This window comes from Balaenoptera musculus, chromosome X (assembly GCF_009873245.2).
Source record: "Balaenoptera musculus isolate JJ_BM4_2016_0621 chromosome X, mBalMus1.pri.v3, whole genome shotgun sequence".
Classification (NCBI taxonomy): domain Eukaryota; kingdom Metazoa; phylum Chordata; class Mammalia; order Artiodactyla; family Balaenopteridae; genus Balaenoptera; species Balaenoptera musculus.
The window spans coordinates 12461073-12488822 of record NC_045806.1 but is presented as its reverse complement, the minus strand read 5'-3'; the positions used below and the strand labels follow the sequence as shown (position 1 = coordinate 12488822).

The window sequence follows — 27750 nt, the reverse complement described above, 5'->3', positions numbered from 1 at the left end:
CGCCCTCCCCTCGCCGCCTAAGCCTTCACTCCGCGAACCGGGTCCTCTCCCCACAGCAACACGGCTTCTCTTCCTCAGCTCAGCGACAGGGGCTTCCCCTTAGCCGCCGCCGCCGCCGGCCGAGCCCCGCCGCGCCTGCGGCCCGCGGCCGCCGTAAGTCCCGGGAGGCGAGCGGGGGCGCCGGGGACGGGGAGCGGGGAGGGAGGGTCGGGCGAGCCCCCCGCTGCCCCACGAGCGCCCCGACGACCCCACCCTGCGTCCGCCCGCCCGGCCCGCCACTGGGGCACCGTGCCTCGAAACTCACTTCTCTTCGCGTCCGCGCCCCTCTCCACTCGGCGCCGCGCCCCAGGATGCGGGGGCCAGTCTCGGACGCTGCGGCGGCCCGGCGGCACCTGTGGTTCGGGAATCGCCTCAAGTTTTGCGGGGCATTTGCGGGCGGGGTCGGCGGCCGGGGGCGGCGGCGACCGAGGACCCTTGGCGCCCCCTGCGCGGCGGCGGTTGCCATTGTCTGCCCCGCTCCTTGCCTGTCACCTCGCCCGGGCTCGATCGGTCAGTGATGGAGTGCGGCCCCCCGTGGGGCGGCGGGCAGGCATCGGAGACGGCCGGACCGAGGAACGCTGGCCCCGAGCCCGTTCCGCGGCCGAGCCTATTGTTTTTAATACCAATCTCCAGGAATTGAGGTGCCCTGTGATTTGTGGCAAAATCAGAGCGTTGGTTTTTAACTAGAGGAAAGGAATACTTGTGCCTTGCGACCGGGCATCGTCCCATGTTAACATATAATTTATTTTCAAGAGAGTGAATTATTTATTCGTCATATAAAGTGGTGGGGGGGGGGGAGGTGGTGGAGCCTGCTATAGACTCCCTTGAGTCCTTGAGTTCCGAAAGCAAACCCCCAGCCCTCCTGGTCATCGAGATCCGGGAATACGGGTCTGTTCTTTTCCAAGTTCTGCTAACGGGTTTGCATGAAACGTTGTACAGTTTATGCTTTACTTGCTGTCCCCTTCTAATGCCGCTATCTTAACAGGACTTCTATGTGAGGCACTTTGACATCAATAAACGAATACTGTCCGTTTATTTCGTGCCAGGCATCCTTTTTAAGTGAGGTGTTTTCAGCCAATTTTAACTTTAATAAAGTTAAATTGTCGCATCGTAAATTTGTAAATATCTTGATGCCTGTTTGGATTATTACAAAAAGCGGCAATGATTTCTTAGCGAAATTTAGGGCCCATTTTATTCAAATTGATTGTATAAATTCCCCCACCCCATGTTCAAATTCGGCATGGTGTGGTGAATATTAAGAGTCAGGCTGAATCTTACTTGCAGTAACTAGTACTGGAACATAGAATAGTTAAAAGAAAATATATATATATCTCTGAATTCTACCTTTAAATTACCTTTGTAGAAACAGTGCTTATCTGTTTACAGTTGAGAAGACCAGTTGAATTATTATTATACAGGAAGGTTTCCTTAAAAACTAAACATGTAGACTAATCATCATTTACAGATTCCAAATAAATATATACAAAATAGTTTGTGTAAAATACACTAGAATTCAGCATCCGCTCCATCTGTAGATGCTATGTTTTTTATCGTTTTAAATGAAGTATTTCGTGTAATGTATGAATGTGTGTAGCTCTTATTTTGGCTTTTTAAAGGTTTTATTCTCTTAAGTAAAATTATATTAACTCACTTTATTGTGTGTATATTTATGGTGGAATTTTTAAAATGAGATGAGAAGGGATACTTAAATCAGGCTTTTATTAAGAAAAATGCATTTATGGGATTTTTTTTGGTTTATATTTTAGATCTTTTGTTTTGCTTAAAATATGTAAACATAAACTGAAAGAGCATTCTAAGTTATAGCAGTCTGTCTACAAGTAATTCGGTCTGGAACTAGGACAGCTTGTTCTGTTTAGGGTGAAAAATAGTAGATCTCTTTCTCTCAAATGCATCTAAACCAGTTGATGTCAACAATTCTCTTTTGATGCATATACATACATTCCTATAGCACAGGTACACAATAGTTTCTTAAATTGCAAGAATTATCTTTCTTTTTCATCAGAATTTTCACTTCACCTGTTTTTGTCCTCCTGTCCCGCCCCCCCCCCAACTTACATGGAACAGGGTGGGGTGGGAGGATTTGCATCTGGTGGGAAGATCTTTCTATAAGAATTTCCTTCTATTTTAACTGGCATAGAAATATTGATGGCTACTCATCATTTGTTAGCTAAACGCCCTGTCCCCCAAAGCTTCTCTGTGCAGCATGTCATCTTAACCTTAACTTTATTGAATCGAAGTATTGCCTGTAATCTTGGTTCTGTTTATCTTAACAGATGCAGTTTATGTTGCTTTTTAGTCGTCAGGGAAAGCTTCGACTGCAGAAATGGTACGTCCCATTATCAGACAAAGAGAAGAAAAAGATCACAAGAGAACTTGTTCAAACCGTTTTAGCACGGAAACCTAAAATGTGCAGCTTTCTTGAGTGGCGAGATCTGAAGATTGTTTACAAAAGGTATATTTTTATTTATCAGGAAGGTGAAATAGAATCAAATGTTAGATCATTTATAATGTGGAAATTGCAGACTTTTGAGGGATGACATTTATAAATAATGATTAATAAAGATATAGATGAAATAGTCTTAAGGTAAAGCTTTGTATTTTTAAGATAACTGCTGTTTTGATTGATTACCCAGGCTAAAATGTTAAAATCATGGAAATCTTTTTACACTAAATTATGTAACTGAAGGCATAAATGGTACTTCATGTTTAATCATCTTTTTAGGAAATTTGAAAGAATTCATTTCTTTGAAGGGGAAAATAAGATCAGTGTTTTAAATTGTGTGAGTAATTCTCTGAATTTAGATAAGCATTTACCCTCCACCACCACCTTCTCCCCACAAATCTGTAAAGTAATGACTGATATTTGACATGCCTTTTAATCTGACTTTTAGGATCTCTTACTCACTTATAAACACCTTGGATACATAGACCATTTTAGTCATAGATGTAAAAACTGGATATATACAGGATTTGTTCGTTAGGGCTTATTAATTTGAAGTACACTTGTTGCTGTGGTGGAGGTGTGATTATAGCTGGTAGATAGATAATTTTGCCAAGAACAGACTTTTAAAATTTTGATGTTGCAAAATGACTCATAGGTTGGCTTTGAACACTAAGCTTTTTTAAAAATGCTATACATCTTTATTAATATCTGAAACTTTTTAATACCTTAAAATAAACTTCTCAAGATTGTTCTCATCAGGTTAAAATAAATATAATTACTTTGTTTCTTCCCCATTTCTGTTCCCTTACAAATAATTTACTGAATTTAAGATAAGAACATTCATGCATATAAAAATTCTTTCTTGTGAGGGATGTGCAGGGAACTGACTGTATGGGCTGCGAGGGGGGTCAAAGAGAAGCCTAGGTTTTCTCTCAGTTTTCCTTTATTCCACTCCAATATGAGTGGGGTTTGTGGGGGAGATGGTAGAGGAAGTCATGAAGGTTATAGGACATCTAGAACTTTAAAAATACCATAGACTCCTCTTTAGAGTAGAATGAATATTAGTCATCTTTGGGTGATTTTGTATCCAGTGTTTGGTTTAGTATTTGTTGAGAAAAATCATAGCATTTTAGAGCTGGGAGATGTTTTAGAGTAATCTAGTCAAGTGATTTTTTTTTTTTTTTAAAAAAAGCTTTTTGCCCCAAGGGTAGAACCTTAAATGAAACAAGTGGAAGTGGAGGTGCTCGTGTGAAATCAGGACTGTATCTCAACTCATTTGGCTTCCACCCTCTCTGTAGATGGTTCCTGAGTTTGAAAACCACTACTGTTGATCAAACTTCAGCTTTATAAAAAATGAGAATTTGGGAGAAGTGACTTGTCCAAGGTCAGTTGCTAGTGACTGCAGTAGTGGTCAGAACTCAAATCTTAAGCCTGGAGGCAAGGGTTTTAAACTGGGATGAATAGAAAATTTGCATTTCTTTAAAGATCCTGTAGTTGGAGAATGGGTGGGGGAGGGCTGAGACTGGCACCTGAGGGATCTGTTAGGAGGCTGCCTCATCCAGCAGTCCTGAAGGAAGACCTCTGCTGTGGGCTCAGCAGGTGGAAGAACTGTTCCCGAGGTAAGTTTGGTAAGACTTGGTCACCGCTAGAAGCAGGGAGGGCAGTGAAAGAAGGGGAGGAGGGGGGTTATTCCACATTTCTGGTTCAGTTGATGGGGTAAATGGTGAAGTAGAAGGTTGACTTTGAGGGGCCTGTGTGACTTCCATTTGGAGATGCCTAGTTTTCTCAGGGTGGGCATAGGCATGGAAGTCTGGGGGAAAATTAGGCATAAAGCGTTAGATCACCAGCATTCAAGCAGCAGGCAAAGGACAAGTATAAGGTCAGTCACATTGGGGAAGGGGGGAGAGTTTCAAAAATAAGGCCACCAGTGCCAAAGCTCACGTGAAGGTCAACTAAAGTGAAGAATACTAGATTTTACAGTGAGCATTTCACAAAATGCCCTTCATCAGAACATTTTCAGTGGAATAGTAGAGACAGAACTCTCGAAGAAATGGGGCAAAGTGTGAAGAGGTGGAGACAATAAAACAGCAGGTGTAGACTATTTGGGGGAGCTTTGCTACGAAGGACAGAAGAGGTGATAACCACCTGTAGACAGGAGTGGGGGACAGGGTTAGAAAATGACATAAGAGACTTAAGCTTATTTCTAGATAGGGGAAGGAGTCCCCCGTGTGGAGGAGGAAAATACAAGCAAGGGAATCAGTCCCAGGAATCAAGATTCCTGTAGCTGAAGGAGATGGCCTGTCAAAAGAAAAGAAGGCACTAGTTGGTGCTCTGTGCACAGCATTCAGCCCATCCATGTTGGGCCACCTCTGTTAAAGGCTGTAAAGGGTAATCTCACCTGACTCTGATATTTACATCAAGCGCCTATAAATAAAGGTGCACTAAAAAAAAAAACAGCTTTACTGAGATGAAATTCACATAAAAAGTTAGAATTTATGATCAGTTTTCCTCTGCATTTCCCCATTTCATACTGAAAACTCATCTAGGGTACTTAAGGACATATTTTTTGTAGCTATGAACAGGTGATTTTTTTTCCCTAGACCAGCTGGAAGAGGAGACCTTTTAAGCAAACAAATTACCGCTTAGCTACTGAGAAATTCTGAACTAGCACTTTCGCTGTTCATATCACCAAGTGATCTTTATGTCTGCCTTCCTCAAGTTGCCTCATCCACATTCTTCATCCCTGAGCCTTTCATTGCAGTTGCCCCTCTTGGGGAGGGAGAGGTGAGAGGGGAGTAAGGCTCAGACTGAAAATCTGGGGACTTGAGTTCTTTTCCCTTGGCCATTAGCTAGTTTTGTGACTTTGAGCAAGTCATTTTGCCTTTGTTTCCTCATCTCTAAAATAAATGCTCTTGAAGATCCCGTGAACACAGAAAACACTATGCGTTTTGATTCCTATTTTGTGCAGCATGTTATGGATTAAAGTCTTAAAATTAATTCAAAAATACACACCTACCAATTACGAGCTTCAGAATTTGTTGAAGAGTACTGTATTGATTTTCTTTACTAGCAAAAGAATATTTAATGACATAGCAGTAGAATATTGAGAACGGTTTGGTTACAGTCACCCACAGTCAGCTGATATTTAGCTGACTGGGGAGAAGTCATGTGTTGTGAATATAAGAATAGGCACCTTCAGATGTTCTCTGAGTGCTAGTAATTAGAGTAAGCCTTAATCTACTCTGCTAAAAATAACCAAACATACCTTTCTTCTTACTAGTCTATTAATTTTACTTCAGATTTAGACTTACAAATATATACTAAGAGAACAAAATGAGCTCATTATTGAATTTTTTAAAACCACTTGGTTCTGAAAATAGGGAGTATACCTCAGGTTCTCCTGGTAATCTTTTACTAAATCAGGATAACAATTTTTATTTCTCTCTTCAAAGCACGTAAAATATTGCTTTGAATATGTTTTAATTTTTGCCAGTTGCAGGATTACTTTATTTAGCACAGTTCTGGGCCATAGTTTTTAATATAAAACTCAGGCTCTGGAGTCAAATCACTGTTCTGGAAGATTACTCAATTAAGCCTGAGTCTCCTGTAAATGCAAATAATAACGGTATCTCTCTGGAAGGGTTTTTTTGAGGATTAAAATGGTAAATTATGCCAATGCCTTAGGTAACATTTAGTGCCTTACTCAGAGTGAGGACTCAATAAATGTTACCTGTTATTATGCTTCTGTTTCTTTCTTCCTTAAGCCTTCTGAAAAGAGGTGCCTTCTTATAATCCTGATAACTGGATGCTCACCTACAGTGAAGAATTCATTTAATTTGATATTAAAGTAATATTTCCGAATGACTCATATAATCTAGGACCTTTGACTAGTGTTTAAATGCTGTTTACTTGTAAGTAAAAAGTAGTACTGTGGATAAGGAGCGAGGATGGTGTAAGCATTAGATTGCTTAACAGTAGCATTGAAGAAATCTTGAAATTTAAAAAACAAATTAAATTTACCTGACGTTGCCTATTAGTAAATTCTTTCTAATGGAATTATTTAGCACTCTGTTCATAGCAGCTAGTCATGTCTGGTTTTTATCTACCAAATTTTTAATGTCAGCCCCTTTAATCTTTAGTTTTCTTAATTCAGAGAATCTTATGTGTCATTTGTATCAGTTTTCCCAAATTTAAGACTATTTGAGGAGCATGGGTTAGGGAGGATGGAAGGTTGGAATATCCCATTGCTTTTTAAAGCGATAAACAAAACATAGGATAGTGCTGGGAAAGAGAGGAAGCACTTTGTTGGTAAGGTTGGAGGTGGTGCCTGTTATGTCCTTCATGATAATAAATGAATGTGTTTGAATGCCTTCTCTCTAAGACTGCAGGGGACCCACCATTTAAAATAACTTGGTGAGGGACTTCCCTGGTGGCGCAGTGGTTAAGAATCCGCCTGCCAATGCAGGAGACACGAGTTCGAGCCCTGGTCCGGGAAGATCCCATATGCCGTGGAGCAACTAAGCCTGTGTGCCACAACTACAGAGCCTGCGCTCTAGAGCCCGCGAGCCACAACTACTGAGCCCACGGGCCACAACTACTGAAGCCCGCATGCCTAGAGCCCGTGCGCCACAACAAGAGAAGCCACTGCAATGAGAAGCCTGCACACCACAATGAAGAGTAGCCCCACCCCGCTCACCCCAACTAGAGAAAGCCCACGCACAGCAACGAAGACCCAACGCAGCCAAAAAATAAATAAATTAATAAATAAATAAATTTATTTTTAAAAATAAATAAAATAAAATAACTTAGTGAATGTAGAAATCAGGTGGAATGGACATGGCAAAAAGTGTAAGTGTATGACAAGGGAGTCAGTGTGGTAGAGTGGAAAAGGCCTGGAGTTAAGGTCTGAAGATCAGATTTCTTGTCACAGTACAACCACTTGGCAGGCCCTTGTACTCTTGGGCCTCTTTTTTTTCCTTCCGTAATGAAGGATGATGCTGCTTACTGTTGGAAAAATCAAATAAGAGGAAATGTTTTTAATAATATTGAAATTTTAATAGAGTGTTATGAAAATACTAGTTATTCTCATACTGAAGAGCAGCAGTTCCTTGAATTTCAAAACTGAGATTGTGTGTGTGTGTTTGTATGTTATTTTACATAATGCTATGAGCAGTAATTGCCCATTGTGTTTTCTAAAAATCACTTAAATGCGCCTCTGTGAAAATTACAATGGCAACTGAGACTTGTTTAGAATGTCTTAGGTTTTCATTTTGTTTCTTTTCAAAAGCCTTAAATACATTTAAAGCCTTTGAAAATATTCTTTTAACCCTCCTCAAAGGACTTGGTTAGGTCATCCTTCGTTATGTATGCCTCAAGGTTGTGTTAATAAGTTTTGGCTTCCTTGGATCAAGGATAACCTAGTCCCACGTGCTAGAATCCTAGTTTGGAGAATATGAGTTTTCCAACCTTCTTATACCTTCTTCAAGGGTAAATAACCCGCGCTTTAATTTAACAGGGTAGAACTTGGAAAATTTGAGGACATGTCTCAGTTTCCCCTGTTCTCTTCATCTAACGTCTATGATTACTTGGAACTGTTGTTTTTTTCTTGAGGTTTATTCCATAATCCTATAAACCTCCTTTAAAAATAATTCTGTGCTGTTAGAAGTCAAGATAGTAGTTACCTTTGGGGCTGGGAGGCTGTGACCAGGAGAGGTTAGGAGAGGGGCTTCAGGGGTTCAGTAATAATTCTGTTTCTTGGTGCAGGTGCTGGTACACAAGTATGTTCACTTTGAAACTCATCAGGCTGTACATTTATGACTTGTGTTCTTCTCTGTGTGTATATTACACTTCAGTAAAATGTTCCAGAACGTTGACTTAACGTTGACAGCATCTTCAATAAGTCCTTCAGTTGGAGAGTTTATTTTCTTCCCTGTTTACTTGTGGTTTGAAATAGTCACACAGCACACTTTGTTTTAAGTAAACTTGAGAACAACCTGGGTCAGCTGTGTTTTAGAATATTCATAGAAAGGAGCCTGAATGGAAGAAGAGCAAAATAAGTAACTCTTTCTAGATGGTGTGATTTTTTTTTCTTTTTTGCTTGCCTGTACTTTTCAAAATTTCTTTTTTGTACATTTATTACTTTTATAGTCTAGGAGAAAAATAGTCTACTGTTGTAAAGAAATAAATTGTATAAGCATGACATCTTTCACAATAGGATATGAAAATGTATTTTAGAAAACATGATTATAGGGTAAATTTTTTTCTACATCTGTTTTTTGTTACAGATATGCCAGTCTGTATTTTTGCTGTGCTATTGAGGATCAGGACAATGAACTAATTACCCTGGAAATAATTCATCGTTACGTGGAATTACTTGACAAGTATTTTGGCAGTGTGAGTAGTATTTTGTTTTAGGAAACTGAATGCCACAGTGCTTTTTTTTTTTAACCTTTTCTGTAACAAGTTTATTATTTGATTATCTTGGGGATTCTGAGTATTTGACAGTAACTGTGGGAGAGGGAAGGAATGACTGTTTATTGTCAGTGTGCCTAGTGAGTTAACTGCCAGAATTGCTTGACCCCACAGACCTACTCATTTAATTATGCTGGTGAGAACGAGGTTTAAAATAGTGAAATAGAAAGGGGTCCAACTGCAAAGATTAATATACTGGAAGTGCTTAGTATAGAATTTAGATTTGGTTAGCAGTTACAATCATATTACCCAGAAATATGTATTTCAAAAGATCAGTCTTTATGAGTAGAAAATTATTAAGTTGCCCATGTTAGGAGCTTGCAGAGTCTGGTCTTTCTTAGCCTATAGGCATTAAGATTGATTCCCTCTGGTCAGATTTTACTGACTACCTGATAGTAGGTAAGTAGGTAAGTATCTTTTACTTTCTTCGGTTTTATTTATTTATTTATTTATTTTTGCTTTTCAGGTGTGTGAACTTGATATCATCTTTAATTTTGAGAAGGCTTATTTTATTTTGGATGAGTTTCTTTTGGGAGGAGAAGTTCAGGAAACATCCAAGAAAAATGTCCTTAAAGCAATTGAGCAGGCTGATCTACTGCAGGAGGTAAGCTACTCAGAGTTCTCTTGACTAGACACTAGCATGTTTTGCTCTTATAGCGAAGTCTCAGTCATCTTCCCTCATTCTTACAGTTTCAGAAATTACTCTGAAGCATGCTTGGCATGTAGTGTCCATGTGCAGATTATTGATTGGAATATGTGTCAGCCACATCAACTCAGTTATCTGTGGATGGATTGTTTACTTTGGAGGTGATCTGGAGATGGCCCATTTTGGGACCCCAAAACACCCGAGTCCAAACATTTAGAGGACAGACTACTTTAAGATGGGAAAAGTAACAGTAATTTGAGAACTCTCTGTCCATTGTTCTGAATTACTTAAGATAACCCCTTTTCTCACTAGTGTGTACAATGAGGAGTTGACTGTGAGATTATGGCATTTTCATTCCAAGTTGGTTCATATTTTCACCTCATGTCCATTAAGTGCAAATGTAGCCAAGCAAATGATAGTGTTATAATTATACTTTTTGTAGAATCCTCTAGTTTTGTGTTAGCAAAACTAACTAAAAAGTATTTCTATTTCTCTATGCTTTTCTTAAATAGCAAACCATGTTCTGTTAAACAGCTACATTCTTGTCTTGCCTTGATATCACAAGAACCATTGATAAAACCCCTTTCCCTTTCTAACTTCCACAGTTGTCTTGGGTTAATTGTATACTTGATACTTCTGTACCTTCAATTTCTGAAGTTAAAAATTTCATAGATAAGGCTACCTTTTCCTAAAAACTTAATGATACATTAATTCAGGTACCTAGTTGAATTATGCTTTAGTCATAATTGTGGTTTTATTCAAATAGAAAGTTTATAGCATGAGGAGAAGGAGCTAGTCGATATAAAAAATGTAATTTTTTCATTATGGTAATTGTCTTTTTTATTATTAAAGGAGGCTTTAAATCAGAGTAAATCTTTTTCTTCATTATAACTTCTTAACTGTTGGCCTCAGTCAGGAGAGTGGGGAGCTCTCGGTAATCCCTCTGCATCAGTCACTGACTAGGTCAGTTGTGGGGATTGTTTGAAGTTGGGATGACATCATCTGGAGCATACATAAATTAAATATGAGTCAATGCTTTGTACATTTAATTATCTTGAGTTACCAAAACGGGTTAAGGTGCCTGCAAAAGTGAAGTATTTTGTTGACAGCCCTAATGGCATCTGCTGTTCAGTAGTGAAATGAGCACAGCCCTTTTTCCATGTGTGTATGGTTTGCCACAGTTGTTTATTAATTGATTGCATACATGTCATTCGAAGATTTTTTTTTTTAATGTCAGATGTGCCAACTACAAGCTCATATTCTACTGTTGTAAAATTGCTTTAAAGTTAGCACCTCCTTATTCTGCTGTTCACTAACCAGACTTCTAAAAATTAGGTCAAGACCAGGGTCAGAAATTGGGAATTTTTCTTTTTTTCTTTTTTTTTTTTTTTTTTTTGGCCGCGCCATGCAGCATGTGGGATCTTAGTTCCCCGACCAGGGATCAAACCCATGTCCCCTGCATTGAAAGCGCAGAGTCTTAACCCCTGGATTGCCAGTGCAGTCTGGGAATTTTTCCTTCCCTTGATCACTTTTATATTTCATTATTATGGAACTATATTCGGTTCTATCAGATCCTGGTATTTCCTCCAAGTTCTTCATCATTTCCTGATTAATTACATTTGCCTTGAAACATTTCTAAAGTTGTTGAAGTTCAGCTTTTAATTTTAATATTTTTTTCTGGAGAGTAATGTTTAGGGCATTGACGTCTCTTGTGTCTGGATTGTTTTTTAAACTCTACTGGGAAATCGCTATACACTTTACAATATGACATATGCTAAATTTACTTTATAGCATGTATTGAGTAATATACTAGAGGATCCAGAAGTTATTACAAGTACATGTTTGTTTGTAAGTGTGTACGTGTGTGTGTATCTCCCCTATAAAAGTATTTTAATAAGAAGTAATGTCTCTTTTTTTGAAGTACTATTTTTATATCTCTAATTGGGAAAAGTAGGAATGGAGAGAGAAGCATAGGATGTCCTTAGTTCCATGTAAAATTCTCCTTACCCCATCTCACCCTAGTTTAAAAAAAAAAACCTGACTACTGTTAATTACAGTTCCTTGTCTTTAGAAGAGAACTTTGGCCCTATTTCTCATCTGTGACTACCTTTACATTGTTTTGTACATAAACCAAATTGATACTATATTAAGACATTTTCTATTCAATGGTCCAAGTGAACCATCTTTCTTAATTTAGCCATTCAGGTCTTGAGGAGGCAGAACGTGGCTGGTCCATTCTGAATTTAGAGTGAGGTTAAGGCCTTTATGAAACCAAGCTAAAGTCTGTATGGGGCAGTTAAGCTTCATTCAGGTTATTCTGTTCAGGTTAACTTGTTTATTCAGGTTATTCACCAACATACTGTCATAAGAAATCCAGGATGATAAGATGTTTGTTTCCTACAATAGAGTCATTTATATGTTGATACATGATACAAGTTTACATCTCTGGGAGAGTATTTGAATATTATGTTCATAAAATAGGTGATAGAATAAGATGAGAAAAAGCATTCCACAAACTGCTAAAAAAGATTTGTCTGGACACCATGATAGCAAAAAAGAACTATGATGATAGCTAATGCTTATCGAGCACTTAGATGTGAGGCATCCTATGCTAATCATCAGGATTTCCTGAGAAGGGGTCATGAGAGCCTTTTTAACCAAAGAAGAAACAGAGGCTCTCGAGGCTCGGTGAAGTTCCAATGACTGGTCCTAGGTAGCAGTTGGCAAAACCAGGATTGTAAACCCAGATCTGCTAGACTCCAGAGCTGTATGAAATCTTAACCACTGTGCTCTGTCCGCCCCAACCCCCATTTGTGTATTTTCTTGGTATGTTTTAAACATTCTGTTTTAGACACCAACTTCTGTATGTCTCAGTAATATAGTAAAGAAATTCATAATTCTCCTGGAGGTTTCTCTATGTTGAACAAAGTAGGTTTCCTAAGACTGATGCTATCCTTTACTTTTTAGACTGGAAATTTTCATTGTCCAAGTTATCAATAGTTGGAATTTATTAATTGGATATATAGATATAAATAGTATTTTTCAAATAATTTCTTGTTGGATTTATCAAAATGCCTAGATCTATAGTAGCGTTTTTGGTCTTAAAATTTAGGGTATAATATTCACTTAGTCTATGTCATGAAATGATTTTGCTTCCAAAATTGTAAATATAGCTGTAAAAACACTTATCTAAATGCAGTCTTAAATTTGTAGAAGTCCTAATTAATTGATTTTAATCTAGTTTTTCATATATTGTGATTTTTTTTTTCTTTTTCTATTTGGTGTCAGGTCTTTTACTTGAATTGATTTTTTCTAAACACCAAAGATGACTTTGAATTTATATTGAAAATATCTGTTGGCTTAAAGATATATGCAAATCACAAAATAATTTTGGTTTTAATCCTTTTTTAATCTGTGAAATACACACTTCTATCCTTAAAAATGTTTATTTTCTTTAGAAAAATTTCTTTAAAATGTCCCTTTTACTCAATTTGTGTAAATGTCATGTAGTTTGTTTAGGTAGTCCTTCATTTAATAGGCAAACAGGGTTAGAAAGTCAGTGCATAAAGTAGATTTTCTATTAGCATTTTATAGTCAGTAATGAGAACATAACATAAATGTGTATCTGAATAATAATTACTAAAATATCAGATATTGTGATTAAATAATAAAGATGTCTTATTTTACTTAATTACTTGGTAAGGAAGGGTTACAATTTTGATATTTCTAGACCGAACTCTATGTTAATTCCTTTTGGTATTCTGTTGTATGAATACATAATTAGATTTGGGGGTAAAGCCCAGAAAAATTGGTCTGTTATCCAATTTTTAACGTTTGACTGTTGGAATTTAAAACATATTTTCTTAACATGCCACTCGTACTTAACTTGATTCTTAAATTATTAAAGTGCAACATGCTGAGATTACTAAATTGACATTTTTTTTTGCAATACTTGGAACATTTTCCCCAGCACCAATTAAATACTTATTTTAAGCTAGATTTTTTTTGGAGGGGAGGGCATGGGGAAGCAGTACAGTTGGGTTTATTTTATAAACATTACATATGATGACAAAGGAAATATAGAGTGCATTTTCTTTGTGAAGTCAGGCACTTACCGGTTTTTCTCTGCTCCTTAATTTTATAGAGCCAGAATGAAGAATGGGGAGGTTTGTCTGAGGATATCTTATGATAAAGAGCAGTCTAAGGCTTTAGTCCCTTTGACCCCCACCTTATTTATTGGTAACTACTAAATTTACCATTTTCGTGGCATGGATAAAATGGGGTGTTATGCCAAAACTGTTGCACGTGAGATGATTTCAAGTCCTTGCTTGATCTGTGAAGATCAAATAGTTAAATACTGGGTGTTGGGCTTTAACCCTCAGCGGTAGATGCATGATGGTGTTGATCAGCGCTTTGAGATGTGTCAACCTTTTTTTTTATACTAACAGCATCATTTTCAAATTCGTGGGGGTTTTCCTTTTGAGCTTTGTTTGCTGTTGGTATTGTTTCTCACTAAAGTAATCTGAGAAATGAAAAATAAGTGAGGTACCAAAAGCAAGCATTACACTCATGAATTTGCTTCTACTTCAAGGTGGTCCACTTTATGAATAGATTTATTGAATTTACAGTTGTTAATTTGCCTCATCTAGAAAGTGGTGCTCTATGGAGAATTAGTGCTGCTAAAATTGATTTGTTTTAGTGCTGGGCCTGCATGATACATCTTAGTACTATACAACATCTTTGTGGAAGTAGTAATTAATAAATCTCTTGGACTGCATAAAAATGGAAAGGTAAGAATCTTAGGAGAAAAAGTGATTTCTTTAAAAATGAATCTTTTGTAACTTAAAAGTATTTTAAGTAAGTAAGTACTTATTGAAGTATTTAATAACATGCCTTTTAATAAGTTTGGGGTTTTTTAAAATTAAAATCTTGCTAATTAAGAATATTTGGACTTTGGGCAACGTAGTCAAACTCAAGAGTATCTTACATTGTTTTAAAACAGATGCTTTAAAATATATACAGTAATATAACAGCAAAAAGCATTTTGATAAAAATCCTCATAGGATTGGCTTTAATAAGACAAGCTCCTGTAATTCCTTTGTAATTACCACTGTTTATATTAAAACCTTTAAGCCTAAACCTTCTTCTTTTCAATTGGGTAAAAGTTAACAAGGCTATATAGTCTTTTACGCCAGCATATTTTAATTTTTTTTTTTTTAATAAATGTATTATTTATTTATTTTTGGCTGTGTTGGGTCTTCGTTTCTGTGCGAGGGCTTTCTCTAGTTGCGGCAAGTGGGGGCCACTCTTCATCACGGTGCGCGGGCCTCTCACTGTCGCGGCCTCTCTTGTTGTGGAGCACAGGCTCCAGACGCGCAGGCTCAGTAGTTGTGGCTCACGGGCCCAGCTGCTCCGCGGCATGTGGGATCTTCCCAGACCAGGGCTTGAACCCGTGTCCCCTGCATTGGCAGGCAGATTCTCAACCACTGCGCCACCAGGGAAGCCCAATTTTTTATGAGTAAACTTGATTGGGGTCTGCTAGACCAAATTCTGGATAAGTGAGGTTTAGTTACATTAATGCTTGAAATAGAAAATACAGAAGGGTAGATACAGAGAAAACAGAAGGCGGAACAAATCTTGCCTTTCACTTTGCATTTAATAAGAAACAATTTGGTCAATGCCCTTGGTCACTGGTTTTTAGGTTGTAATCATTTTGCTCTGTGTTTGTTTTTTGAGCTCTTCTTCTTTGTTTGCTTTTCAGAATTTTGAGGATTTCCCCCTTGCTGTTTCATTTTAATTCATTTTGAGTCCACTGTTGCTACTCTGGTCTGTTTGTAATAATGAAAAGTGGGAATAACTTAAAATATTCAGTAACTGTAAATCTGATTTTCAAAAGTATTTGACAAGAAGCCACAGTAATAAATGCAATTTTATATCACAATAGTTACATACACATAAACCAAAAAAATTTTTGGTTAAATAATATATACTTACTCATATCTCTTATTTTATAGTCTCATGTTTTCTATTCTATTCTTCTTTTTTTCAATGCTGGTCCTGATCCACTAAGTTGATTGCATGAGCCCTAGGATTGGGACCTGCACAGGGACCTGCAAAGAGCATATTCCTAGCTGGTGGTGCTGGTTTTATGTGTTTATTTATTTATTTATTAATTGAAGTAAGTTGACCTGATTTTTTTCTTTAAAAAGTACTTTCTGAAAAATTGCAGGGTTTGAGTTCTTTTTTCCCCTATTGAGACGTTCTTTTTTCTTTTGTTGTTTCCTCTGCTGTCCTTTTTTTTTTTTTAATAAAAATTCCCATTATAGGAAAATTAACAAATACAGGCCAGCACATGAGAACATAATCTTACCCACCAACCAGAGACAATTTATTCTGGTTCTCAACTAGGTTTGGGGGTGGGGCAATTGTGCCTCCTCAGGGGACATTGGGCAATGTCTGAACACACTTTTGATTGGCACTACTAGCCATGAGGTGCTACTGGCATCTGGTAGGTAAAGATCAAGGATGCGCTGTTAAACAACCAGCAGTGCCCAGAACAGCCCTCTCAGAATAAGAAATTATCCGGCCTCAAGTGTCAACAGTGCCAAGGTCCAGAAACCCTGGTTTAATTTAACATCATGTAATATATAAAAATTTCATTTATAGATTCCATTTACATTTATGGACTGCTACATCTTTTCAATATAATGTATAGTCCAGATTATAAATGACTGGCTAAAAATGAATCAAAAGTAGAAGGGGAAAAAAACCCCTAAAAATTGTGAAAGAAGGAGAAATGTGCTCAAGTAAATGGCTATAAGAATCACCTCTGTGATCCACCAAAATTACTTTTACTTGATAACCAGAGATAACCCGTAGCAAAACTTATGGGATGTCACTATATAATTTAATTTCCTCAACAACAACCAAATCTGTTAACATCTATTAAGGTAATTGAGTTTTTGCCTGAAAACAGAATTGAGCATACCCTGCAGGCAGTTAGAACACTTGAATTTTCTGCTTATTTCCCTATCCACCTTAGGGATTTGATAATTCCTTAAGAGAGAAATAGTTTAAATGACCAGAATTTACATATATAGACTTATGTTGTACCTATAGACATTTTTGTTGTTTTTCTTTTATACCCTATTAGCGTTAAAGAATTTACTTAGTAAAGATATTTAGAGTTTGAATATTTGAAATTCAGTGATTCCAAGAAATCTTTTCTATTTTGAAAACTCTGATTAAATTTAGGGCATTTCAAGTTATGATCCAAATGGAAGAACAGGGCAAATACAATACAACTACCCTAAAATGTGCTTAAAACTATTTCTTTATAGTTTAAAGTTATATTAGCTAAGTTAATTATTCTGCTTCTTTATTAAAAAAGTACAATTAACTGCCAGAGGAAGTAATTTCTCTTTACTATTTTATCACTAACGGGTTTTAGAGCAGGGTTTTAGGAAATGTAGTTAAGTTTTCCTCATTATTATTTTTAAGGCAAATGTAATAGAAGTAGACCAACAGCACAACAGAATAAGACAGCAGGAGATATGAATAAGTAATCCATAGATGAAAGAAAAAACACATGGTCCTTTGACTAAGGGAACGTAAATTAAAATACCAATTAGCCTTTTTTTTTTTTTTTTTTTGGTTTCTTGGATTGGCAAAGAAGAATTGTTTGCTTCTTATGAACACATAAATTTGTATTCCATTTTGAAGGGTTAGTTTAGTGATATCTATTAACAGTTAAGTGTGTACACCTTTGCCCCATTAGTTATACTTGAAGGAATTTTATCCAACAGAAATATACAAATGCAGCAAGACACATGCTCAGTATAATATTGAGCCATTGGAACCTAACCAAATGTCCATCAATGGGAAATAGGTTAAGAAAATTATAGTACAACCATACATGAAACTGTTAACCTGGCTTTGAAAGAAATGAGATCAATTTCTATGTAATGATATGGAAAGATACTCATCAAGTAAGAAAAGATCTAGGAGCAGGACATTAACTTAACAGTATTACCTCTGAAGATATTTGAGGTCCCTCCCTCCTGTTTTCTATAAGTGTAAAACATGTATTTTAAGTATAATTTTTTTAATTTATAAATTTTTTAAAAAGACAAAATGCTGCTCTGTGAATAGAAGACTACATTGTGTTGTTCCTTTAGGTGAAACTAGAGTAGAATTTGCTAAAAAGAAAGTTTCAGCAGGTAAAGTGAAGCACTTATGTTCTCTTGGCCATTTTAGACACTAACCATCTGGAGCAACCACATTGCTCTTGCCACATTGCTAACTTAATGTAAAAAAAAAAATCACTCGATTTTCCTAGTGCCTCACAAGTGCTTTTGTAATAAGACACCATGAGCCCTTTCATCTAAAAGGTACCTTATAAAGTGCTCTCATTTCTTCTCTTTTTATTCATTGCTAAAAAGAGATCTTAGTGCATTTGGATACTCTGCAGCCCTTTGGTCTTTAGCTCAAGGAATAGAGTTCCAGAGTTGAGAATAAAGACTTTGCCACAGTATTCAATGAGGGGCAATAAAAAGGACCATTGTATTCTAGAACATGAAGGACAAAGGGTACAGTTCAAGGAATAAGTGAAGCCCCTTCAAGAAAAACTGGAGTAGAGCAGTAACTTCAAATTACACTTCCTTATATATATTTTTTATTAAATGTACATTATTTTCTCTTTGACTACATAGTGTACCAGAAAGAAAAATCAGGACCCTAGGTTTTCAGTTTTGGATCCAATATCACTAGTTTATTTAAGCACTTCTCATCTCAACAAGACTTAAGCCTTCAGATAATTACTTGCTTACCAGTTTTCATTATAGTTTATCAGATCATTTTACTTTTGAGTCATTGGCCTAGTATAGTGAATATCTGGGAATTTTTAAGGTAATGAGGTTTGTCTTGTCTTAGGAACGTAGGTGGTTTTGAGAACAGGTGTAACTTAATTCCTTTCTGCTGTGTTTGTTCTACACTTCCCACTACATCTGGTCCTTTTTGTAGGGGATTAAGAAAAAGATTATTCTTAGTATGGAGGAAAGTTGAACATGCATGTATACTGAGGAGAGGAGCTAATGGAGAGAGCGATGAAAAACAGGAATGGAATAATGGGAAAAGTATATGCAGAGGGTGAATAGGAATGGAATCAAAAGCATTGGTCTTGAGTAAGATGAGTCTTCTCCCTCCTCTGTTTTGAGGAGATGAACGGGTTAAAGCTGTAAGTTTTTTTTTTTTCCTCATGAGTTGGATGAGTTGAGAAACTGCATCTAGAGGAGAGCTGCAGGGACTGAGGAGAAAGAAGAGGTAGATCACTTGAGGAAAATGTTGAGGGTTTGGAATAGATTTGCCCAGGATTAAAGGCCCATTTCAGATTGAAAATAGTAAATATCTAATCTTTATTTTAAAAAATAGGTCTCCAAAGAATCTGTACTAAGGGCAACTTGTGGTTTATATTTGTGTAATACAACTTGATTAAATTTTTTTTCTCACTATTTTCATTCTGGTCTTTATTCCCACACAATCTAAATCACTGACATTTCAGTGTATTAAACTCAGTTTGCTAGGCAGTAGAAGACAGTAGGTCTAATTCTGCACAGGACTATAAAGTCTGTGTATTGTAAGAGACTTCACTCTCACCCTCCCCAATTCTTAATTAATATAATTATTCCATGACTCATAAAATGTACTGGTGGTAAGAAGGCCCAGAATACTGGAGTTATATTTAATCCACTATAATGTTTTCCTCGTATATAAGAGAAAAAATAACTTGGTTAATTATGGGCATATCTGTCATTTAGCTAAAAATCAACCTTAAATGTTAAATGGTCATTAAGGCATTTATTTATAGCACAACTTTCTCAGCCCTTAGCAGTTTAAACTGGGCAAGTACTTAAAACGTGTTATAGCAACTTAAAAGTGGTAAAAGAATACATTTATTTTTTAATTTAAAAAAAAATTTTTTTATTATTTTTGGCTGTGTTGGGTCTTCTTTGCTGCGCGCGGGCTTTCTCTAGATGCGGCTAGCGGGGGCTCTCTTTGTTGCGGTCCGCGGGCTTCTCATCGCGGTGGCGTCTCTTGTTGCGGAGCACAGGCTCTAGGCGCACGGGCTTCAGTAGTTGTGGCACCGCGGGCTCAGTAGTTGTGGCTCGCGGGCTCTAGAGTGCAGGCTCAGTAGTTGTGGCACATGGGCTTAGTTGCTCTGCGGCATGTGGGATCTTCCCGGGCCAGGGCTTGAACCTGTCCCCTGCATTGGCAGGCGGGTTCTTAACCACTGCGCCACCAGGGAAGCCCAATACACTTATTTTTGTGGGTTTTAGAGTTGTTTTCTTCTTGAAGAATGTTTTTCCGGTGAGGAGGTTTTTGCCCTTTGAAGAGTATTCTTCTCAATTGATTGGATGGTAAGTTCTTAAGTACAGTAATATGGATCATTGTTATAAAGAATAGTTTGGCTTTATCAACTCTTTTCTTTCCTAAAGGGTATTAAAGGTCTGTCAGAAATGCCTGGGGCAGTCACGGTTGAGAATTGCTCCTATAGAATTGTTTGTTCTCTTTCATAGTTAAGTCTCCTCTGGGGAGGAACCGCTGTGTACTCAGCCCTATTTGGGAAACTACCTTTTTCTTTTCTTTTAATTGTTGGTTTTCACATGGTGTGATATAAAATTAAGAGAGAAAACAAAAATATAAAAAGCTGTAATATAAAGGCTCAAAGTACTGGTATTATTTAGGTGAAAGGTTATTTGATAGACTTAAATTTTTCTTGTTCTCTCTCCAGAAAACAGAACATGTATCACACAGCAAGAGTTTCGTTGGGTGTAAGAAAGCATACTAGAATATGTGCTGGAGTACTTACATGCATCAAAATGTAGTAGGATATATAAATTCCGTTTGTAATTATAATTTTGTCAAGTTTGTTGTTTATAGTTTAGCATTACCTGAAAAGTTTAATTACATTAAATCCCAAGGGATAGTCCCAATTATTTCATTTAACTGATATTTTCATAGGGAATTTTGCTCTGATAATGATCTATGATTGGGGCTTATAATTTATTTTTTTTACACAGCGAATATTGAAATAGGTTCAGAGTTCATTGACCAAAAAACTATTAATACCATTGATACCGAAATCGAATTCCCTCATGAAAATGAAGCATTTAGGGGTTCAATTTATTATTAATATTATTTTAGCTTGCTGCTTCATTCCACAATATTCTGAGTGGGAGAAAAAGAGCAATTATATCTTTAAACTGTTTAGGAATTATCTGAGGATTAAAATTTAACTGGCTTTTTTCCTCAAACACTTTTGTATTTAATGGTTATTATTTAAGTATAAGGTATCTGTTACATATTTTATTGAAACAGTTTACATGAGTTTGTAGCCTAACATTTCAAAGTGCCAAGTTGAATAAATATTAAGTTGAGGATATCTTAAAAGCACTCAAATAAGCAGTTTTAAACTTTTTTGAGTCACAAGCCTTTTGGAGGGGTATAATTGCTTTGAGAATCTGATGGGCCGTGGGCCCTCTTCTCAGGAAAATCTGTACCTAATTTTGTCTCTAGTTTCAGGGAGTTTTTGGAGTCCCTAGACATTAATCTCTTCTGTGCACTCTAGGGTCAGTTTAAAACTTCACCTCAGGTTACCTTGTTGATGTGAGAAACATCCTTTTAGGTACATTTATAGAGAGAAGGCATAGACATTTAACAGATCTATTTGGAGAGTCCTTTAAAATCTATCTTGAGGATTATTTTAAAAGTAATATCCTTAGTCCCAAGGGCATATAGTCTTTGGAATTTTTTTTTTAAGCTAAGTGAACCATTGAAAACCTCTGTTGCTACCAAATGGGTGACTACTTTTCTCCTTTTTTCTTGGGAAAGATTTTCCTTTAGGATCTGTAAAAGTTCATGGTCATTCTGGGATGTAATGATTTTCATTAAGGGACTAAATTCCTTTGCTTCGTGTGGTAAAATCCTGATGAACTTGAACACTGGCGGGAGGGAGTATTCTAACTGGATTTTGAGTTAACTCAGTATTTACCAGATGACTTATACTGAAAAATCTTTTCAGAGTATTTTTAGTAAATACAGTGCTTTCAGATTTTGTAGGACATATAGGTCATCATTTAGATTATCATTATATACAGTAAAGTTATAAAAGATGAATCTGAACTCCTGGGCATTGTTTAGAAGTTAAATATTCAGCCATGAACCAAAATTCTAAAAACAAACCAATTCTAAGTTTCAATTAAGATTTCTTTACTGTGCACTAAACATTCTAGAAATCTGATTGTGTCTATGTCAGTTTGTATACTGTGTGTAAGAATATATGCATTTCTTTTGTAGCCACGTCATGAATATTTTAATGTCCCTGTGTACTAAATGACTACTCATCATCGTGTATGCAGAATTTCACAGAGGAAATAGAGAGCTGATATGCTCATGAAAGAAAATATCCTGAGCTTGGTGACTGATTATCTTGTATAATAATAATAGAACATTTCAGAACCATTACCTTTATAATTGTAATAATTTTCCTGTTTTCATCCTCTTTTCTATTTTATTTTCATTCTATATGTGATCTTGATATAGCTTTTCCTGCTTGCAGCTGGTTTAATTTCTTCTTGAAAAAATATGACCTATGACCATTTTGAGTAATGTTTCATCTTAAACACGTACATGTCATCATTTATGAACCATCTGTGATTAATCGTGTAAGAGGAATACCTGGCAATTGTTAAAATGTTTACCAAAGAAAATATAGCTGAAACGCTAGGGCAGAATAAGCAATGCCATAATATAGTGTGGTTTGGTCTTCAAACGTTGGCGGGGGGCAGGGGGAGCTATATTTAGGGTGGTTATATTATAGTCTATATGAGCAAACGTCTTCTAATGTATCACATAAAAGTGTATTTGGAAATAATACAAGAAAGTAAAATCTGTACTATTATATAATATTTAAGGTAAAACATTCACAGTTTCTAAGAAATTTATAATGCCACAATTATTGAATCACATTTGTCCTGTACAATATCAAACAGTCTGTTTAAGAACTATCAGAAAGCTATGTCAGAAAAGTCTCTTCTGCAATATCTATTGTTCAATAGTAAGTAATCCTTTCAAAGTATTAATATGGGCTTTATTTTATATAGTTAAGATTCTTATATTGCTTAAATACTAATATTTTACTAGTTATGGTTTTATAATTGTCTGCATTTAGATACGTAATGATTTGTTAAATATGGTTTTATATTTCTGAATATGAAAACCTTTAATATTGATCATTTTTGTGTATACTTTTAATAAAACATGCAACATATATTATTATAAAGGGGAAATTACCAAATAATTCATTATGTCTAGAGAGTTGAAAGCCCGAGTTAAGTAACTTATCATTAAACAATACATTCAAAAGATGCTCAAACTGATTTACCATTGAAAGAAGACCTGTGAAAATGTGTATAAGGCAGGTATGCAGATCAGTTGTTTCCATTCTTACCATTCTCACTGTACTACATGACATTTGAAGCACCTGGGTGGGCGGTCAAATGAGAAATTTAGCATTATACATTGATAGCATTGGGAAACATTGGTCTTCCGTTTCCATTATTTTCCTCTATCCCTCCCCCAGCCCTGCAACATGTCATTCATGTGGTTTTAATGCTGCATAAATATGCACTGTCTCATGCCTGTTTGCTTTGGATGCTGTGTGCCCACCTGTAACAAGATGTTGCTTCTTTTGTTATTTGTATACAGCTGCTTGCTTTAAACTAGTAGATTCTGAAATACCTTTCCTTGCATGTCTAAAATAAAAGTATTGCATGTACTTTGTCTCATGTGAATGACTTTTTTCTTCTCCATCCTTTTGATAAATGATATATTTCATATTTTAATTTTTCCAGGTAATTATTTTAAATTGTCTTTTAAAAATAACAAAATTTACTAGTTTAACCATTTTTAAGTGTACTGTTCAGTAGTGTTCAGTATGTTCACATTGTTGTGCAGCAGATCTCCAGAAGTTTTTTATCTTGCAAAACTGAAACTCTGTACCCATTATACACAACTATTCCCCACTTCCCCTTCCCTCAGCCCTTGGTAACCAACCACCTTTCTACTTTCTGTTTCTATGGATATTACTAATTCAGATAATGGTTTTTCTAGGTAATTTTGAGCTACAATTTCAGTGTGAACATGTGAAAATTAATTTTATATTATAAATACAACTGATTAAAAAACTCGTAACGTACGGTTTGTATAAGTCTCAAAGGAAGAAAATGTGTAAATGATTCTTTGAAATTAGGCCTTTCAGAAAGGACAGATACTTTAAATAATGCATATTTGAGAAGCAACGTGGTTCTGTTCAAGAAATGCTATATAAGATTGCAGGCAGTGAACACATAGGGGAAGTCTGACCAGCTCCAGGGAATAGGATAGGGGGACATTTTTACATGGATAAGCTAAGAATGTTAACTATAGAATTCAATGTAGGCACCCTTTAATAAATACATTAAAGGTTATATGATGTTTTAAAAATTATTTAACATTAAATGGAAATGATTCTTTTTAAATAGTCCCCTTTATTTAATATGTATGTGATTCAGATGTCAGTCTTGCAGTGTATTTAATGTTTAAGGCTAAACATTATAAATGAAAGAGATTGGCTTACATCATTCTTGGGAGTGTTGCATCACTTCCATTAAACTTTCTTTTAAAGCTATATCATGAAAACTCTGAGACATACAAATAGAATAGTATAAGGAACTGTCATGTACACATCACTCAGCTCCAACAACCATCAACTCAATGCTAGTTTCATAAATCACCACCCCACCCTGCCTTTTTTTTTCTACCCCGCCTTTTTTGCCTATTTTACAGCAAGCCCTAGACATCCTATCATTTCATCTTTAATACTTCACTATGTATCCCTAAGAGATGAGTACCACACCCCCCAAAATTAATAGTAATTCCTAATATCTTATGCGTGGTTGGTTTTTTTTTCCTAATTGTCTGAAAAATGCATTTTTATAATCGGTTTGTTAGAGCCAGATTCCAAACAAGGCTCACATTTTATCTGGTCTCTTTAAGTCTCTCTTAATCTTTAACAACTCCTCTGCTTTTACCCTCCTTTGCCTTTTTTGTTAAACTGAGTCCCCTATGCTGTAGAATTTCCTCCATTCTGTATCTGGCAGATTATAATGGTGATGTTTAACTTGTTTTCTTATCCTCCATGTATATTTAGGTCTGTAGCCTGGTTAGGTTGAGGTTCAATTTGGAGGGGGGGAGGGGGGCAAGAATACTTCATGAAAAATAGTCTTTTTTCACCAAAGCTGACTTTTACTCATTTTTCATTAATACACAAACATACTAAAAGGTCATCATATGAACTTTATATATAGAGCTGGTTTATAGTAAGGCTAAATACCTTCATTTAGATTTCAGTTGAGTAATGTATCAGCTAACATTTTTTGAGCACTTTCTGTGAATCAGGCACTAAGCCTTATCTCCCTTAATCTCTACATATGAAGGTAAGTACTATGATCCTTGTTTTCATAGTGCAAGGAATAAGGAAACAGACCAAAGAGTTCAAATAATTAAGATTATTTCATGTAGTGCTTTACATACAATTAAATCTAATGTATGGATTTATGGTTCAATTAATTTTTCTTTTGTTTTGTGCTGTACCACAATTAGGATGCAAAAGTAAGTTATTTGGGTACAAAAATTGTTTTCCTCTGTTAAAATCTAGTATGCCTTTTAATTACAAACTTGTTGCTAGTAATACCTGAAATTTGACCTACTTGGTCCTTTTTTATTTTGTGCCGTGCAAAATTAGACACTTTGGGAAAACTTAATTTTTTTCTAGTATGCCTGCTTTGTTTAGTCTTCTTTTGACATTTAAAAATGAGTATTGGTTGTTACATAGAACAAAAGGCACTTTTGTCCCAGATCCCAGAGCATTCTTTCTGTATGTTGCTTCCACTGAAACCATTGGTTGCTCTTGGGGAGGTCTGGGAAGGTGAGTTTCTGCAGCCTTGCTGCTGGGGACATTTAAGTCCAAAACTGAGTAAAAACTCAGAGAAGAATAAATACATATGACTTGAAAAAAGAGCAGGGAAAACAAAATATGTGAAGAATGGGGAGAACTCAGGGGGGTTTCCCTGGTCTTTATTTAGGGGAGGTTTTGAATTTTAACACTAAGGTAACTTACCTTTCCTGTAGAAATGTCGGGTAGCTGTGGGTTTGCACTGCGTTTGCAGTGGGCTTGACTGCTTTTTGTGTTACAGCAATGGAGCCCAGCACAATTGGTAGGTAATCAGTAGGTATTTAATGCATGCTGAAAATATCCTCCTGTGGTCTCTGATGTTTGGGGCACAAATTGCTAAATAAGCACTGGCTCTCCATAGAAGTGCCCATACTGCTGAACTGCTTGCCTTCAGCATTCTCTGAAACTTGCACGCCCTTCCGTGTCAATTTCACATTCTCAAGCCTCCCCGGATCTGCTTACCAGAGTCTCACATTTTCCCTCCACAGGAAGCTGAAACCCCACGTAGCGTTCTTGAAGAAATTGGACTGACATAACTCTCCTCCCCTGTTGATGACTTCTTGTGGCATTTCACACACTGTAGATGGTCACTGCCTTCATGTCCATGTTAGCTAATGGTGTAAGATGACGTCTTGTCAGTATTACTGTTCTGCTAAGCTGCTTCATTCAGGCCTACACGATCTTTTTTTAAAGGGAACTTTGGTTAATCAAGTGATAAGGGACTTAAATATGAATTAGAACGAATGCAGGAAAAGAAAGGTACTTTTTCTGGCTATTTTGAAGTTTATAGATCTGTTTCTCTTGAATAGATTATTATCATTACCTTGATTATGTGTATCTATGAACATGACACAATCAGGCAATATACATTTATTAATTACTGTCTTTGGCAAAAAAATTAAATTATGTGAAACCTGGTTTTATGAAACCAAAGACTAGTGCATTTCAGTATATATGCAAATAAAGGGAATTGACATGTCACATATCAAGTGAACGAAAATTTCATTGTGTTGAAACTTTAGAAAAAAAACAAATGTATACCAAAGACCCTTATTAGAAACTAAACACCTTAAAACAAAGGGAATACACAAAAGACTAATGGAATGATGCTGTTTTACACTAAAAATTATTTCTTAGGCATTCCAGACCTGGGACGAGGAACAGAGATCAGCTGTTTCATAATAGTAAGCACGTTATTTTTAAGGCCAAGGAACATTTGACTCCTGAGCTAAGTTTCTTGTTGTCATAATCATTTAGTCACTTAGTTGTGTTGTTTTTGATGCCCCCAAAATAAAATGGAAATGTTGACTTACCAGGGATTCTTAATAACAGTATGTAATGGAAAATGTTTTACTCCCTTCACAAAGTGTTGCATAAGTCATTGTTTAAAGCACGAATATTCCTTCCAGGGTGCTTGTTACAGCCAAATTTATTTTACTCCCCTATTGCTTCCCTCCACTTAGAAGTGCAGCAAACTTTAGGGCAGCTTCTGTCCCTTCTGTGGCACTGCCTAGTTACTGGAAGTGATAAATATAAAAACAGATACCACCTTTCATATGAAAGTGTGAGCTGAATGAGGTAAAATGGCACTAGTGGGCTCTATATTTTTTAAGGATATACAGTTGTTTCAATGTCACTTTTATACATACTTCTATGTATGTAAACATGTCTTCACGGTTTACACTTTCATTTGTATCTGCTGGGCTGGATTAAGCTTTGTTGTGATTGTGACCAATATTCAGGCCACGTGAGCACGTCTTATCACATCGCCAATTAGTTGTAATAAATGTTCAATGTACACCACTGTCGTGTGTTTTTATCTGTCTCTTTCCAAAAGTTTGTCAAATTATGAAGAGCTGCTGAAGGAAGAATTTAAAGAAAAAATTTTTTGAGTAAAATGTTGAAAATTCACCCACGTTTGAATGTGGTGGTGGTTAAAAGCACACACAAGATAAACGGCGGAAGATTTAAGGAGTCTTCATGTACTTCAAGCTCATTAAAAAATAATATGGAGTCCATGCTACTGAGAGCTTATCTACACATTTATTTTCAATCAATAAATACTGCTTTTAAAACCTT

General features: G+C 36.3%; 1 protein-coding gene across 4 annotated transcripts; it reads left to right on the top strand.

Moving 5' to 3' along the window:
• On the top strand, positions 1–27750 carry AP1S2 (adaptor related protein complex 1 subunit sigma 2). 4 transcript variants are annotated; one of them, XM_036840129.1, is made up of 6 exons: positions 5–153; positions 2334–2512; positions 8788–8896; positions 9441–9578; positions 25320–25328; positions 26160–27750. In XM_036840129.1, exons 2-6 carry the CDS (start codon positions 2334–2336, stop codon positions 26205–26207), a joined length of 483 nt encoding a protein of 160 aa, XP_036696024.1. In that variant the 5' UTR covers positions 5–153; the 3' UTR covers positions 26208–27750. The 4 variants fall into 4 exon arrangements, 3 of the variants coding, with proteins under 3 accessions (XP_036696025.1, XP_036696024.1, XP_036696026.1); XR_005018358.1 differs by lacking the exon at positions 25320–25328 and adding an exon at positions 13765–13859 and having other exon boundaries at positions 7–153; XM_036840130.1 differs by lacking the exons at positions 25320–25328; positions 26160–27750 and adding an exon at positions 20410–23475 and having other exon boundaries at positions 1–153.

What these genes read in the sequence shown, in the direction of transcription:
- AP1S2 (XM_036840129.1), top strand. Translation starts at nt 2,334, where the DNA reads ATGCAGTTTATGTTGCTTTTTAGTCGTCAGGGAAAGCTTCGACTGCAG. An exon ending in CTGAAGATTGTTTACAAAAG is followed by an intron (nt 2,513 to 8,787) that starts GTATATTTTTAT and finishes TTTTTGTTACAG; the next exon opens with ATATGCCAGTCTGTATTTTT. An exon ending in TTGACAAGTATTTTGGCAGT is followed by an intron (nt 8,897 to 9,440) that starts GTGAGTAGTATT and finishes TTTGCTTTTCAG; the next exon opens with GTGTGTGAACTTGATATCAT.